Source organism: Scyliorhinus torazame, chromosome 10, assembly GCF_047496885.1.
Source record: "Scyliorhinus torazame isolate Kashiwa2021f chromosome 10, sScyTor2.1, whole genome shotgun sequence".
Lineage (NCBI taxonomy): Eukaryota > Metazoa > Chordata > Chondrichthyes > Carcharhiniformes > Scyliorhinidae > Scyliorhinus > Scyliorhinus torazame.
Window position 1 is genome coordinate 97,262,404 of NC_092716.1, and position 17,599 is coordinate 97,280,002.

General features: G+C 46.9%; 1 protein-coding gene across 2 annotated transcripts in view; it reads left to right on the forward strand.

Moving 5' to 3' along the window:
* gnao1b (guanine nucleotide binding protein (G protein), alpha activating activity polypeptide O, b) overlaps positions 1-17,599 on the forward strand; it is a 360,805-nt gene that overhangs the window by 253,622 nt on the left and 89,584 nt on the right. For both annotated transcript variants that reach the window (XM_072518466.1, XM_072518465.1), the window contains exon 4: positions 11,369-11,529. In XM_072518466.1, the coding sequence (XP_072374567.1) occupies positions 11,369-11,529 (161 nt within the window). The remainder of the gene's footprint in view (positions 1-11,368; positions 11,530-17,599) is intronic.

The window sequence follows — 17,599 nt, forward strand, 5'->3', positions numbered from 1 at the left end:
ATCCTTTTATGCTCAATCTCGCGTTTACCATGTGTGATAATTGTTCCCAAACGTGTCACCTTGTTTTCCAAAATCTGTGCCTTTTTGAGGTTTACTTTACATCCAATTGCTTGTAGGAGTTCCAGGAGTTCGGACAGAAGCTCAATGTGCTCTTCCTTGGTGTCTGTCTGCAGTAGTAGGTCGTCTACGTACTGGACCAGACATTCGGGGCGAAAAAATTTGGCTAAACCATTTGCCAACTGTCGGTGGAAAATGGAAGGGGCATTGTGGAATCCTTGTGGCAGGCATGTCCACGTGTACTGCTGATTTTTAAAGGTGAAGGCAAATTTGTCCTGGCACGCCTTTGCCAATGGAATGGACCAGAATCCATTACTGACATCCAAAACCATAAAGAATCAGGAATTGAGTCCCTGCTTGAGCATGGTCTCGGGACTTGTGGCTATTGTGGGGGCTGCTGCGGGGGTGATTTTGTTGAGTTCCCGGTAATCGATGGTCAGTCGCCATGATCCATCGGGCTTTCTCACTGGCCAAATCGGGACATTATTAGTGGAGGCTACTGATCTAAGTATGCCCTGCTCTAATAAGCTGTTGATTACTTTTGCGATTTCTCCCTCTGCCTCTTGGGGAAATCCATACTGCTTTTGGGGTCTAGGTCAGGTCCTGTGATCTGTACTGAACCAGTCATCCGGCCACAGTCATGTTTGTGGGTTGCGAATGCTGTCCTGTTCTTTTGTAACACTGCCCTAACCTGCTTGTCCGTGCTAATCATAGTCGGGTTAAACCAAAATTCACCTACTGCGCTAATCTTGTTGGCGTATTCTCCTATGGTGAGCGTTGCGTGGGCTCTTGCAGATTTTGCCATTTTCCAGACACATTGGTTGACTGGATCAAAGGATAGGTTGTGGGAATTCATAAAGTCCATGCCTTAAATGTGTTCTGCTGTGGAGGGTAGATCGATTAAAACTATGGGGTGCTTGGTGGTGATGTTGCCGATTTGAATGGGTACAGGGGCTGTGATGTGTCCCTGCTGTGAGTGGCCTGTAAAGCCGCTGAGGGTGATGGTGGCTGTAGTGGGCCACGTGTCTTTTTGAAACATGATGGAGGAATTTATTGTGGTGCGGGACCCTCCTGTGTCCCAGAGAAACTCGATGGGCTGTCCCCGTATTTTCGCTGCAAAACTACCGGTCGTCCGGACCTATCCCAAAGGGTGTCGCAGACCCAACTGGGGGAGCCCGAACACCATCACTCCGTTCCATTCAGGTCCGTCTGATCTGAACGGGTGCTCACACTATGTATGGGCTCTGTCTTATTCTTATTCAGGGTGCCTGCCTGCTGTGCTCTCTGTGGCTTTCGTGTCATTGCATTCTCGTGCAAAGTGTCCTAACTGTCCACAGTTGTAACACTCCTGTGACTTTTGTGGGGGGCTGTTCTTGCTTTCATTTACCCATGCGGGGTTCTGGTGTGTTTTAACTGCTTGTATGTCTGCTTCTGCCTGCTGGCCTTCGGGATTTTTAACTGCGGGTTTGTTCTGTACAGACTGCTCCCAGGTGCGGGACAATCTTTTTACAACCCATTTCTCATTATGAGCCTCCTCCGAGGGGGTCATAATTGGTACAAGCTTTTTGTCCTGTTTCTGTGGCATGGGAGATAAGGGTGCGGGTCCATTTGGCCATGTTGTCTGGGGACAAATGGGCACGGTCTAAGTCTCCGAAAACTGCTGCAAAATGGATCCACAGGCGTCCAGCAAACGCTGTGGGGTGCTCGGTTTTCTTTTGCCTGCACTTATTGAGGCCATCTATGGGGTCACCCCGGTTATACCCGATCGCATCTAGGATCGCGGTATGCATTTCTGCAAGGGTGCCTCCTCCTACATTCTGTGGGTCGGGAAGGGCTGCTACGACCGAAGGGTCTAAACTCAAAACTGTGAGCTTCACGTGCTCTCGCTCATCCAGGCCGTACATGGTCGCCTGCTGCTTTACTCTGGCAAAGAAGTGGTGGGGGTCTGAGGTGGGGAGGAACGGTTTGATTTTCTCGCACGCGTCCGGTAATTGGGTCACTGTTAAGGGGGTGGTGTACAGAAATTCCGTGTCGTCCGATGTGGCTGTGCGGTGGGTGATTACTGGGTTCATTGGAGCCTGAACTATCTGTTCTGTGGGAGTTGGGGCGCTTTTCTCTTTTGGGGCTTTCACTGCGCACATGTTCCCTGAACATATCTCTGCGCTGCCTCATTTAACTCTTCCCAATCAGGGCCGTCTTCCTCATCTAACTGGGATCCAAAGCTTTCCTGGAATCCTTTTTGAACTGAAAGCAGAGATTGTAGTTCTGCAATCTGCTTCCGGCACTTTGCGTGGTCCAGTAAGCTTTGTCTTTGCTCCGTGGTGGCAGCATGGAGTGCTCTTAACGCTGCCTTCAGGTCACTACACTGCCTCTGCAATGCCTCTACCTGCTTCTCGGTTTTCTCTCGTACCAGGACTGCACGTTGCGTGTCCTGATAGGCCTTTTCGTACTGGGACTGGAAGCTGCTTAAGTGCGCCAGGCAAGACTGATGTGCCCCCTTGGCATCATCCACCTCTCCGTCTTTTGCTGCCAACTTCCTCCTTAACTCTACGTTCTCTCTTTCTACCTCACTGACATCGACCTTGCTCATTCGATGAATGCCTTCTATCTCTTTCCAGAGCGTCCTAACGACCTCCTCTGTGCCTCGTAATTGTGCCAAGCAGGACACGATTGCCATCGGCTTGCGAGCTTTTCCTAAGCTCTTCTTGCGGATCTCGCTCAGGTTCTCCCACCAATAATGTCCTATACTCCCGGGACCTGTTTCCGCATTGTTACAGAATTCGCTCCAAAGGGGCCATCCTTTCTCTTTGAGGTACTTCCTGATTTCCTCTTCCCAAACGGGACATTGATCTACTCTACCTCTGCTGGTCGCTGCGACCACAAAGTCTTTGGGGTTCATGAGGCGTTGCATTGCCTGCATTGCCATTTTTCCTATCTGAATGCTTCTTTTAAATTTGCAACCAGGGGGACTAAGGCGGTGCTGTAATTACGGGTACGGCTTTCGCTATTTTCCGGAATACAAACTCCCGACAGTTTCGTCGCAACAAAAAATCTATCAGTATGACCTAATCGCCCTGTTAGTTACGCATGCATTTAACACACTTCCGAATTATGAGGATTGATCAGAACTGCTTGAACACTTGTAGTTTTCTGTTCCCAATTGGATCTCTAATTCAAATTTTTGTGTTCTCCCGGAGTGGTTAAGCCACTTCTAGATCGGGTCCCGTCAGATGTCGCCAGTAATATGTTGCTAACTTATGGTTGGTTCAATTGGCTCTGTTTTATAACCTTTGCTCTCGAGTCGCCAGGTATCTTTATGATACCGCCACGAGGTTCAAGTTCAAGTAATGATCAATAACTCAATACACCAATTAGTAAGATTCAAATCAAACACATTTATTATACACAGTAAATCGCTACTCATGCATAAATTCTACTTCTAAGCTACTTCTACAACTAACAGGCCTATACGTAGCTTCGGACTGGCCCACCAGGTCAGGGGAACAAATGGCCTTTCGTTCGGGTTCTGAGTCTGCGGGATTCGAAGTTGGTACGGATTGGTAGCTGGGAGCGCCTATCTCGTAGCAAGCGTTGACTTAAGACTTAAGGTCTTTTGGCGGCAGCTGAACACGTCACGGTCAAGGGTTGGTTCGCGTTGCTGAGTGACCCTATCAAGAACGACGATTTGAACTTGGGGGCTTTGCTTTATAGTCCTCAGGGGCTTCCCACCTTTCGGGGCAGACCCCGTACCTGGTTCCAAGTGATTGGACTTCGTTCCAATCGCTTGGTTCTATTTCTCCAATACTGGAGCGGTTCCCTGATCGATGGGCGGTCTTTTGAGGTGTCCGTTAACCTCTTTTGTGTTGGCTCCTGCTGGCGCCGAGGAGTCGGGCTTGGCCTTGTTTATCCCAAATGTTTTGATTATTCCCGGGGATCGCTCATTAGTATGTAGATGGCTGCTATATTATTAAGCAGATGGCTGCTTGTATCGATGCTGTCTGGACTTTTGCAGAGTTTAATACACAGTAAACTTGCACCTGCTAGTTTCTGCCTGTGTTGGCTGAATTTCCCTTCAGCCTTTGCTGTTCGCCATTTTACGTCGGGAGTTGGCCAACCCAGGTAGCTACAGCTGCCTGCTGTCGAGCAGCTCACGCTGCCAACTCGTACCCGTTCAACCAGCCTCGCAGAAACGTTCGGGCAATTCAACCCACGTTCATGGAGTCCAATCCCGACGTCACACAGACCAATGACACTGAGGACAGGGAGCCCTTTCGCGTTGCTGTCATCAACAAGAACAAGCTGTCCCCGAGTCGAATGCACCAGCCGCTGTCAGTGCACAGCATTGATCCGGACGATGAGTGGTGTGCCACCCTGACGGTCAACTCAAATTCGTCGCCCACCTGAGAGACTTAATTTATGAAGCTTTTCATATTGGACTCACTGACTTGTTCTGACATACTGGGCGCGATTCTCCACTCCCGCGCCGGTTGGGAGAATCGCCTGGGCCGCCAAAATTTCCCGGGACGCCGGTCCGACGCCCTCCCGCGATTCTCCAAAGCGGCGGGAACGGCCCGGTTGAGTTTCGCAGGCTGGAGAATCGCCGGAGACACCGAAAATGGCAATTCTCCGGCACCCCCGCTATTCTCAGGCCCGGGTGGGCCGAGCGGCCAGGCCAAAACGGCGGGTTCCCCCCGGCGCCGTCCACACCTGGTCGCTGCCGTCGTGAACGGTGCGTGAACGCTGGGGGGGTGCGGCCTGCGAGGGGGGATCCTGCACCGGAGGGTACATCAAATGTGGGGTGGCCCGCGATCGGTGGCCACCGATCGTCGGGCCGTTCTCTCTGAAGGAGGACTTCCTTCCTTCTGAGGCCCCGCAAGATCCGTCAGACATCTTCTTGCGGGGCGGACCTAGAGAGGACTGCAACCACGCATGCGCGGATGACGCCCCTTATGCAGCGCCGGATGCATCATCTATGCGGTGCCGCCTTTACGCGGGCGACAAGGCCTGGCGCGTGCAGATGACACGGCCCCGATCCTGGGCCATTGTCAGGACCTGAATCAGTCGGGATCGGGCCGTTTTGGGCCGTCGTGAACCTCGACGGCGTTCACGACGGCGCGGCCACTTCGGCGCGGCCACTTCGGCGCGGGAGTGGAGAATCGCGCCCACTGTTTTGACTTTCTGCCATACTGTTTAAGATTTTGTTATCGTTTGTCAATGACATTGGTTTCGTTCTTGGTGTAACATAGTTAGTTTCTGCACCGGGCATCTTCCTGTGTATATAGTATAGCCACATGTACATATTGTTGTAAATATTGCACACACATGATTAGATGCACTCACCACACTTCTTTATTTATTGTCATGTCGGCACATATTCTTTGCGAAAAGGGGGGGATGTCATGATATTTAGATCAGCATATCATGGTGTAATCAAACACACACTGATGGACATGCAGTAGGACCAACCAACACACACACAACATCGCAGCCAATCACCAGTGAGAGCACACTCACTATAAAAACAGGGGACACTACAGTTCCCGCACATTCCAGCAGCAGCCAGCTCAGAGCACCGAGCTCAGAGCCTGCCACTCTGACATTCACCATGTGCTGAGTGCCTCACCCAGATAGTAATAGGACAGGGTCCACAGATTAACTGGTAATGCACGTACCCAAGTTAGCAGTGTGCTGTTATAGTTAAGTAGTAAATAAAATTGAGTTACACCATCTCCAGCCGTGTTGGATCGTTTGTACACCAGAACACCCAACACGACAAGCCTGATTGGGAGCACACTAGTATTTGAGTCAGATGGTCATGCCTGCCAGCAGGACCTGAGCACATAATGTTTGGTGCAATACTGAAAGGGTGCCATCTTGGGGAGCACCAAATGATCTTGTGGCACAATTTGAAGAACAGAGGGTTTCTACCCAGAGTCCTTGCCAACGTTTATTCCTCAACCAACCCCATTTAAAATAAATGATTTGGTCATGATCTCAGTGTTGTTTGATGGCAAGCTAGCTGCTGCGTTTGTTTATGTAACAGGGACCATACTTCAGACATACTTGCTTAATTATCAAGCACTTTGTGACAAATTGAGAATGTGAAAGGTGCTATATAAATGTAAGTTTGTTCTTACTGAATTTGTGACTTGTCTAACTTATGACCAAACTGGTAGAACACATAAGAGATCATATTTTCTTCCTGTAGCTAGTGGCAAAGTTTTAAAAACCCATTTAAAAGTCCAGTCTTTCTATTCCTTCATTAAAGTGAAATAACATTTGAGTTTTAAGTGGCAATATTCTGAGTCTCAGTCATCTGCACATTAATTTATCGCCATGGTGAAAATGACATTTTGCACCAAGAGGCATTTTTGATTGATTTTAACACTAGGGTCAGTAGCTTTAATACAGTGATAACAGTTTTACACTGCTCTACTGAAAGCATTATTTTAACCAATTATTGTCTGGAAAATTAACTTGACTCTCAGTGCATGTCCCAAATTGTTTTATCAGATGCAATGTCAGTATTATAATCCTGCCGAGAGGCCTTCGTTTATGCTACTCAGGGAGCACTGATTCTATGGCGTGGTTATCACACCAATGGCAACAAATGTTCTTGTCATGATTCTGAGATAGAATTTTTAAATGTTCATACAAATAGGGGAACGCTTTTATTTTGTTTTAAGGCTGCACTGCAATTCATTAGGTAATGAAGTAGACTTTACTGGAGTCATGAGTATGTCAGAGTATGGAGTATGTTGACATGCCTTGTGAATGAACTCATGGTGATATCCTGCTGCATCATCCAACCCTTGGTGAATTACATTTAAAAGCCACGGTAACAACAGTAGCAGCATGATTTATCAGAGACTCTTTGCCTCCATGCCAGACTTTCGTCCTGATGGGGCTGGCTGTAGAGTATAGACACCTTGGGCTGGATTCTCCGATTTTGAGGCTATTTCCCCACAGCCCCTGATAATGTCCTCCCTGCTCACGAACTGAGACTGCAGCCGCCACGCCGAGTTCCCGACGGATGAGATCACGCCCGACCGACGCCGTCAGGAACTCAGCCGGTTGGGGGTTGAGCATCAGGGGGGCTGGCCTCAGGCAATGTCCTGAGGCCGTCGATATGTCGCGCGGTGTACTCTCTGAGTACGCCGCTTTGGAGGGGGTGGAGCATCACGAAAGCGGCACCGCCCCCGATTTGATCAGGGATTGTGACTCTCTGGCTGATCGCCGAACGCGATTTCGCCGTCAGCGACTGGGAAATCCAGCCCCTTAGCTGTGTGTTTTTAATGTGAGGTCTCCTCCACCTAGTTGGGTGAAAACGTTATTTCTTTAGTATGTGTTGCCAGGCCCCTTAATACAGACATAGGAAAACAAACCTAATGAAGTTCCTTCAGACAAAACCATGTTTCTCATCCTGTGATGAACGGTTGTCATTCTCAGCTAGTAATAGAACATAGAACATAGAAAAATACAGCACAGAACAGGCCCTTCAGCCCACGATGTTGTGCTGAACCTTTGTCCAAGATTAATCATAGATTATCATTGAATTTACAGTGCAGAAGAATGAAATAAGTTGCATTTATAAGGACCCTCAGCACCCCCTCATTAGCCCCAAAGCACTTGACAAGTACTTTTGATGTGCAGTCACTGTTGTTCCGGAGGTCAGCAAGATCACACAAACAACAGACAATTGTTGGTCCCACTGGCTGTGGAAGGAATGTTGGCCAAGATACCCCATTTTTCCTGTCTTTGAATGATGTTGTGACCTGAACAGCTTAACGCTTGGCAGTGCAGCTCACTCAGAGCCCATTCGGGCAGATCGTGCCCCCCCAAATGTCATTTGTGGCAGTTTTTGCTGGGAGTTTTCCACTGACTCCGTCGATGAGTTCCCCACCACTATCTAACCACACATACCAGATGTCCCTGGAGCGTGAACATGCGGCGTCCACGGGCACACTCGAGGCCTTCCGTGCTCGGTGGGCACCACAGGGGTTGGATTGCCTTATCGACTCCGATTTTCACACTTTAATTTGACGGGTTTTTGATAAGGTTTTGTTTCCTTTCTCGTTCTTTTTGAGCTGCGCTCCACTCGTTGTTTTGGGGCACTCCCCTCTTTTGTTTTATCCATCAGTTACTTTATGTTCTTTTGCTTGGTTGTCACACCCAGCGTGATCACGGCAGTGTCAGTGGCGGATGCAGGCTTAACTCCTGTACGTGTAGATAAACGAACAGGTCATCAATTCACAAAAAAACAAAAATAATAAAAAAGACAAAACACATAAACATAAATATTTTTTTTTCTTTTTAAAATTAGAGTAGTAAGACCATATAAAAGGTCTAACCAGCCATAGTCACTTTATTGGGCCCTGGGGAATTTCTCCCTGGTCAAACCCACGCTTAGAGTTATTTTCATCACTGGGGAGCTGAACTCGCTTGTCAGGCTGACTCCTCGGAAATCTGGGCCACCACTTTGAAAGGGTGCCCCGATCTCTGTGGATTCCCCCACAACCCCCATACACATGGAGCAGGCAGGGAGCTGGATTAGGGGTTTGCCCCTGTCCACACTCTGAGCTCTGGCTTTGTAACTCTGATAAAGTAATAAAAAAAAGTGTGTGGGATGCATAATTAAACTCTGTTAAGCCGCAGACTGCACAAAGTGTTTAAGCAATATGAAGATCAGGTGGGTGAGCAGGGATAATGTGCCTGCTTTAGTTAGGCTTGCTAAAAGTGGACCTCTCAAACTGATTGCTCGGCTGTGTCCCAAATCATCAAAATAAGCTGTCTGCTTTTAAAGAGGAATGCAGAGACTCTCCCATGCATCCACATTCCGGTTTCACAAACCTGGTCTATCATTTTGAACTATCCTTGTCCCTTTCTGTTCAAAATTGAAATCGATATTCGATTCTCATTGTCGGCATACAAAATAGTGCAATCTGGTGCTGTCTGAAAATGCTAATGCTCTGACATTTTCTCCACCTTTCTCTCCTCCTCAGAACCTTAAACCGTTTACATTCTAACCTGTCTGAGCATTAGCTGCACCTCTCCCCCACCCCCACCCCTCCATTCAAATTCAGAAACGTGCCAGGGTTAGGATTTGGGTACATTCCAAACTCTGGAGAGCAGGAGAATGGAAATGTGCCAAATCATAGCAATCTTTTCATTGCATGTTTGGAATAAGGAGCTCTGGTTATTGCAGGTAACCACCTTCACTGCAGAAAGCAATATACCTACATGGAGAGGTGAGGGAGTAGATTGAATCTTTCTGCTTTCTAGCAGAGAAGATTATGAGGAGATTTACTAAAGGTGTTTAAAATGGTGAGAGGTTTTGACAGAGTAAATGGAGTGAAACCGTTTACACTGATGAGTGTTCGAAACCAGAGGAACCTGGAGGAGATGTGAATTCTTCTTTATACAGCCAGTTGTTCTGATCCGGATCGTGCTGCCTGAAGAAGTGACGAAAGCATATTCACGAGAAAATTTCAGAAGGGATTGGGCACAAGCAGCAATAGCTTCCCCAAAACTTTCAGTGAAGGTATTAAAGGTCTTTATTTCATTTCTTCAATCCTGAGATGTGGGCATCACTGGCTAGGTCAGCATTTGTTACCCATTCTCAATTGCCCTTGAAAAGGTGGTGATGGGATGGCGCCGTGGTTAGCACTGCCGCCGCACGGCGCCGAGGCCCCAGGTTCGCTCCCGACCCTGCGTCAACGTGTGGAGTTTGCACATTCTCCCCGTGTCTGCATGGGTCTCGCCCCCTCAACCCAAAGATGTGCAAGGTAGATGGATTGGCCATGCTAAATTGCCCCTTAATTGTAAAAAGTAATAATTGGCAACTCTAAATTTATGGGGGAAAAAGAGAAGGTGGTGATGAGCGACAGCCTTGGACTGCTGCAGTCCATGTGGTGCAGAATTTTGACCTGGAGACATTGAAGGAACAGTGATATAGTTCCAAATCAGGATGGTGTGTGGCTTGGAAGGGATTTTAATGGTCAATTGAAGTTAAATGCATGCAAGTGGAGGGTATTGCTTGGGTGGTTACTTGAGCATATACAAAGAAACAATATAGACACAGAAGTTGAGTGGAGTGAGGAGATAATTTTCAAAATATTTTCCTTTGATTTATGTCCTTATTGGGCTGGACCACCTTTTCCTGTCCCTAAGAAATCTTCTACCTTTAACGAATATAACACCGGGACCTTATGGAGGACTTTAAAAGTATGAAAGGGTTTGCTGGTGTCCATGTGTTTCCACTTGTGAGTATATTCAGAACAAGGCATCATAAATTGAAGATAGCAACGAACAGACCAAATCCAGAACTTAGGAGTCCTTTACACAGCGAGGGATGAGAATGTGGAAATTGGCTGTCATTTGGAATATTGAGACAGCTTGAACACATTTGCGGGAGGATTGCTGCCTCAATGTGGGAGAAGGGAGCAGCGGGAAATGGGGCCATGGTGGGGAAAGATAATTAGAGTGGAAGAGGCTTGTGTGAAATGTAAACACTGCTGTAGATGGTTTGGTCAGATGCCCTGTTCCAGTGCTGTAAATATATGTGATTCTATGTAGGACAGCTAGGCACAGCAAAAATGAAGAGAAACATTGAAGGATCGGCATTGGGGTGCTGACGGCTCATAACCTGGGTAATAATGTGGTTTGGAACGTCAGCAAAGTTGACCATCAATTCACCCATGACTAGTTGGTGGGTAGAAGTCAGTAACCCAATATTGTATAATGTGACATCTGCAACACTGACCTCAATTGAGGTGGCACAGACTTGTTCAGTCACTGGCAGACCGAGGTCCGAGGGTTGATCCCAGAGTTGGCTGCCTTACAATTGACCTTAGCATCACTGTGCTCAGGACTGAAAAAAACAGCCAGGATTCCCACTTACGATCATTAGCCAGGAATACTCCCACCAACCAGCTGGAAATTGAGTTATTACTTCCTGTTATAACCCTCAAGTACCTTACGGGGTGGGAACAATTAACTTCCCCATGGACGTTTCAGAACATGAGCTCCCCAGTAAGGGGGTGGGGGCAATCTCTAAACAGTGTATAGCTGTGTGGTATATAAAGCCGGTCAGTTAGGCACTGGCAAGACAGACCCAGTTGGGATCTACCATGTGATGTATATAACGGTTATTGTAAATAAACTAAGTTTCTTTGAACTACTCGGTGTGGACACCTTCGTGGCCTTATAAAACTTCCCTTCCCCATGATGTGATTGGCTCATTGCTGTTCCTTGCACTGATACAATGGGTTTATTGCTGCCTCATTCTGATGCATGTTCTTATCTCCCGCAGGCTGATGCTAAAATGGTGTGTGATGTAGTGAGTCGGATGGAGGATACGGAGCCATTTTCCCCAGAGCTGCTGTCAGCCATGATACGACTTTGGACAGACTCTGGGATGGTGGAATGCTTCAGCCGTTCCCGTGAATACCAGCTTAACGATTCTGCACAATAGTGAGTAGACAACTGAATGGATTACACACGGCAGGGTCATTGTTGAGCGGGCTATTTCAAGGATTACTGTGCCAGGGATTTTAGTGGCCAACTGGGTGCCGGAACCTCACCTTCAGGTCATAACGTGGGGGGAAAGTCATATCATGGGGAGCATGTTAAAGTCTGCGGGTGCAGGTGCTGAAGGAAAACACAATACCTGTCCCAGATGGGTGGCACGCTATGGTATTTGGGGAAGTGGCTAATAAAATCTGTCATGTGCTGACGTATTGTAAAGATTCATTGGAAACAATAATAGTGCCTGAGGATTGGAGAGTGGCAAATGCAACACCAGTTTAGAAAGAGAGGTCTAAAGAAGCTGGAATCCACAATCCAATGGACCTAATGTACGTAAGAGATCAAACAGACCCGAAGGAGGGAATAGTGAAGCACTTGTTGAAATATGAACTTAAGAGGGCCATTATTTTTACGGGATGGAGGTCAAGTCTGACTCATTGAATTTTGAGGAGATAATGTACAAAGTGGACAATTAATTTCAGCAGACAATCGCTACCTCAGAAGTTTACCAGTCTCCCACCATAGTTCTGGAAGTAGATCAGCAAAACTACCAGAGACTGAGTTATGTTGGGTTTTCTACCAACCCCTTTAAGAGGCAAATGTTGAGCCGGGGACAGAACCAAGGCTGGGAACTTGACATAGAAGTGATTTCAGTGAGGCAAATTGGCCCATTGCTGGGGTATAGGCGATGCAAGGGTCTAGACACTGGAGAATTGTAAATGATTTTCACAAAACAGATAAAAATTCTCAGTCGGTCAACTTGCTCAGACCAGTGTTGGACTCTTGCTGGGGATTGGGAGTGGGGGAGGGGCACATTGGGAGATACTTGCTCCCACCTGTCTCACTGAAATGACTGTGACCTCTCACTTCTTGTGAGCCGGTTGTTTGGGGGGGGGGGGGGGGGGGGGGACTTACTGGCATAGCTACTGTGGTCGAACAATCAGGATCTCAACCCACAGAATTTTGGGGCCTGTATGTGCAGATTTTAACACAGTTGATCAGAATTTACATGGGGTGGGGGGAGCTTGCTGAAGTGGATCATAAATTGGTATAATCATAGGGTGGGTTTACATGGAACTGGAACGAAATGGAGGATTGTGATTAAAAGAGTGTTTCATGAATCAGTCCGCAGCCTTTGTTGTTAGCACAACACATAAATTATTTTGAAGTCATCTCAGTTTGATAGTAGAAAATTAGGAGGTTCAGCGGACAGAACCACACTGACTAAATACAAATACAGGGTCCTCTGGGCAAGTTTTGAGAAAGGAAGCTCAGAGATTCCATAGGGTACAGATAAACCAAATCCAATAATTTTAACAATGACAAACTCTGGGGAACAGGCAAATATTCAGAAGAGGGAATGGAGGATTTAGATTTACCTACTTTACAAAGGATGGTGAATGCATGAAACATTGCCTGCGGAGTGTGAACAATTGTTGGACGGAGCTGGATAGCTTTTGGTGAAAGGAGTGATTGAAGAATAAAATAAAAATAATTGATAGCAGTTTCAGAGCTTAGAAACTATCCATATGAACCATGTTGCCCTGAACATTCCAAAGTTTCTAGAACCATTTGGTGTGAGGGCATTACAAAGCTGGCAGGCTCCAAAAGAAATGTTGGATTCTGGGGCTTGGCCAGTTTGAGATTTGGCACAACTCTGCCTTGTAGTTGCCAGCCTTTGTCACTAGATGCTGCTGGCGGGTTGGGCTGGTGCTGTGAGGACCTCTGGTGGCAGACATTGTGTACTGCAACATCACTCTTCACTGCAATTTTCACCCACCATACTTAATTGCAAAGGAATCAATGTGCAATCATGCAAGGTGACTTTCAGAATTAATACCAGAATTTACATACACTATACTTCAAAAATCTGTTCATGAAATAATCACATTGCAGGAGCCTCCTTTTTCTGTTTTACTTACTGGATGAAATAGTGGAACAGATGTGCTAGCCTTGACGTCAACTAACAGGATCCCTTGCAACACATCATTGATTAGAATTGGCATTTAGTGTGCACAGTCTGTTTGCGGGTTTTTTTTTCATGTATAATTATATAGTCCATGCTGTATGTTTGCTCTATTTAATTCTTTCACTTGGCTGGAGCATACTTTCCTTTTAGGCAGCTCCCCATTTTGCATTAAGGTTGGGTTACATTCCATGCGAATGGTCAATTCAAACCCTGAAACAGTGGCTCTGTCTCTGGACTAGGATTTATAAATCCCTCCACTGAAAAACCTTAGCCTAATTAACCCCCGCATGATCTCATGGGAAAATATGTGCAATCTGGAAGCCCTAAATGCCTTCACCAATTATGCTGGTGAAGTGATCTGAGTGTATTTCATATGGTTTTCCAGTACAAATCAATAATATAATGGAAGGTGATGAATATTATACAATATATTCCTTATCATATGTCTACCATTAGCAGTAGGTGCTACACCCCCATTATCTTTGACCTCCACCAATACCATGGGTCATGTGGGGTCGATGGGGAAAAGAGTGGGATGGGGTTATAGTTTAATGGACAATGTACATAAAACAGTAACAGTGTATTGTAAAAAATTCCAATATTTAAACTTTCCAAGTTGATGAAATGCCATAGGGAATTTTCCTAATGTGCTTAACTTCAGGGGATCTACAAAACTCCAAAGTGCTGGATTGAACACCCAAATTTGCAGCATAAAATTGAATAAAATGCCTATTGACCTCTGGCCTCTGAATCAATGGATGACACCACATCAACTCTTACCCCAAACCTCCCTGACCGAGCACCATAAATGGTCCAGCTCCCATCCTCTCTATAATAATGATGACCACTCCCAATATAGGCTGGGACGTGGATGTAAACCGGATATAGCGGGAATAGATCCTGCCCTATCAGAAGATTTGATTGTAACCAGGGGTTACAGTTTCTGTAAAGTAAAGCATGTTCTGTTTTCGTAATGCAAAAATCACTCTCCTGTCCTCATCCCTACACAATCCAGTCCAGACCATTCTCATCGTTTGTGTTTCTCATTGTGCCTCGTGTGTCCATCGTGGCTCAGTCGATAGCATTTCCACCTCTGAATCAGGAAGTTGTGGGTTCAAGTCCCACTCTAGGACTTGGGCACAAATAACATGGCTGACACTCAGGACCATCTCTCAGATGAGATGTTAAACTGAGGCCTTGTCTGCCCTCAGCTGCCCATGAAAGATCACATGACACTATTTGGAATAAGAGCAGTGGAGTTCTCCCTGGTCAATATTTATTGGAAATATTTATCGGAAAAACCGATTGTATGGTCATTATCATGGGCGGGATTCTCCCCTACCTGGCGGGGCGGGGGGGTTCCGGCGTAATGGAGTGGCGGGAACCACTCCGGCGTTGGGCCGCCCCAAAGGTGCGCCGCACCTTTAGGGGCCAAGCCCTCACCTTGAGGGATTAGGCCCGCGCCGGAGTGGTTTCTGCTCCGCCGGCTGGCGGGAAAGGCCTTTGGTGCCACGCCAGCCGGTCTTCGCCGGGCGACGCATGCGCGGGAGCATCAGCGGCTGCTGACGTCATCCCTGCGCAGGGGAGGGGGTGTCTTCCGCCTCCGCCATAGTGAAGACCATGGCGAAGGCGGAAGAAAAAGAATGCCATCACGGTACAGGCCCGCCCACAGATCGGTGGGCCTGATCGCGGGCCAGGCCACCGTGGGGGCAGCCCCCGTGGCCAGATCACCCCGTGCCCCCCCAGGGCCCCGGAGCCCGCTCGCGCCGCCTTGCCCCACCGTTCAAAAGGTGGTTTAATCCACGCCAGCGGGAGAGGGTTGACAGCGGCGGGACTTCGGCTCATCGCGGGCCGCCAACCGGCAACCGGCGCGGCACGATTCCCACCCCCGCCGAATCTCTGGTGGCGGAGAATTCGGGACACGGCGGGGGCGCGATTCATGCCAGCCCCCGGCGATTCTCCGACCCGGTGGGGGGTCGGAGAATCGCGCCCCATGTTACCATTTGTGTGAGCCAATATGTGGGCATATTGGCTGCTACATTACAACATCGACAACACTTCAAACATACTTCATTGGCTATAAAGTACTTTGAGACGTCTGGTAGTTATGAAAAGCACTACATAAATGCAAGTCTCTCCCTCGTTTCCTTATGTTAAATACTTATTGCACAGCACCAATCCATAAGGATTTGGTAAAAGTACTGGTGGTCAGTATATGGAGCAAAATGTCCAAGCCCAAACTAACACTCAGCACAATCATTGGTATCCAGGATATCTGGAAGTCAAGAATGTGATGTGAAGGGGAATTTTTGAAATGTTTCCAGATGAACTCTTGTAGTCCGTATGATGGAAGTACTGCCATGGGTACTGTTGAATGGTGAGTTCCAGGTCTTTGGCTCAGTGACAATGAAGGAACGGCAAATATTGGACAAATATTGATCAAGCAGCCTGAATATTTCAGCTATACTCCAAGATTCCCTAATTTATTCTGGATTGTAAATGGTTCTTTTCAGGCAGGATGCAGGATATATTTCATTCCGTTTTCTGTGTCTCACATGGGAGCGCGAGCAATGATACGCCTTCCCTTACTCTTGTCTCTTTTTCAACTGTTGCCCTTGATTTTCCTTTCCCCATATTGTACTCCTCAAAATGTCTTGGCAACTGTTTGAGTTTGGGGAACCGGGAGCCAATTGAGCCACGCACAAATGAGATGATTAAATATCATGGTATAATGTGTGCACTCGGATGCAGTGGCCCCCCTAATACAGAACTGGGTATTCTCTCCAAGTTACAGTATGACAGACCAAGGGAGAGATTTGCCGTGTCAACAGCAAAATGTCAGCTGCATCACTGTAACCATCACATGACAATCTGAGTCTCTCCTTGATTAGCACTCCTCCCCAATATCTATTAGCTGGCAGCACAATATACAACTAGCCAGATCCATAACAAAGAACAGCATCTCTCAGATTTACCCTGTTGCATTGCTGGGTGCACAGAAAAATTTGGGAGAGTTGTACTTTGAGAGAAAGACTTGTATTTTTATAGCAACTTTAATAACCTCATGACATCTCAATGTACTTTACTGCCAATTAAGTACTTTTGAATTGTAGTCACTGTTGGAAAAAAGTGGCAGACAATCTGTGCTCAGCAAGCTCCCAGAGCCAGTGATGTGATAACAACCAGATTATCTGTTTTGCTGATATTGGTTGAGGGCTGAGAAATGGGCAGAATACCGGGCATAACTCCGCTGCTCATCTTCACAATAGTGCCATGGGATCTTTTACACCAACCTGTGAGCAGATAGATCCTAAATTTAATGCCTCCTCCAAGAAACAGTGAAGCACTTCCTCGGTACAGTAATTCTTGACATAAAGTTATGGTTACGTTTCTGAAACTAAGTGAAACGACTTTAAATGAATCATGAAAATCAATGTTAAATCCAAAGTTGGGTTCCTTCAGACATCTGGCGCCTTGTAAAACTAATCTAGAAGTTCAAATACTGTACCGTGCATGTACAGCAATGTGCATTCCAAGCATGAATAATTTGCAAAGTAAAATATACTATATACTTTGAAGTTAGATAGTATTAAATCACCAAACACATCCAGAATAGCACAGCTTCTATGTCTCATCCACAGCACTTCTGAAACTCAGCTCAATGTTTGCTTCCAAAGAGAAAATGCTGGAAAATCTCAGCAGGTCTGGCAGCATCTGTAGAGAGAGACAATAGCTAACATTTCAAGTCCAGGTGACCCTTTGCCAAAGCCCATTCAATGTTTGCTTGCTTTCCTTTCCCACACTTTTTTCTCTCCCACTTTGCCTCTCTCTCTCGTGTTCCACTCGGTGTCTGTCTGTCTTTCTCTCCCTTTCTCTCTCTCTCTCTCCCCTTTTCCACTTTCTCTCTCTCTCTCTCTCTCTCTAGGGGTTTGGATGGAGAGAAATGTGTCAGGTGTATTTAGGAAGAATTCCTTATTCAATGTGTGGATGGACTAACTAGAGAGGGGGTAAAACTTGACCTCCTCTTGGGGAATAAGGAAGGGCGGG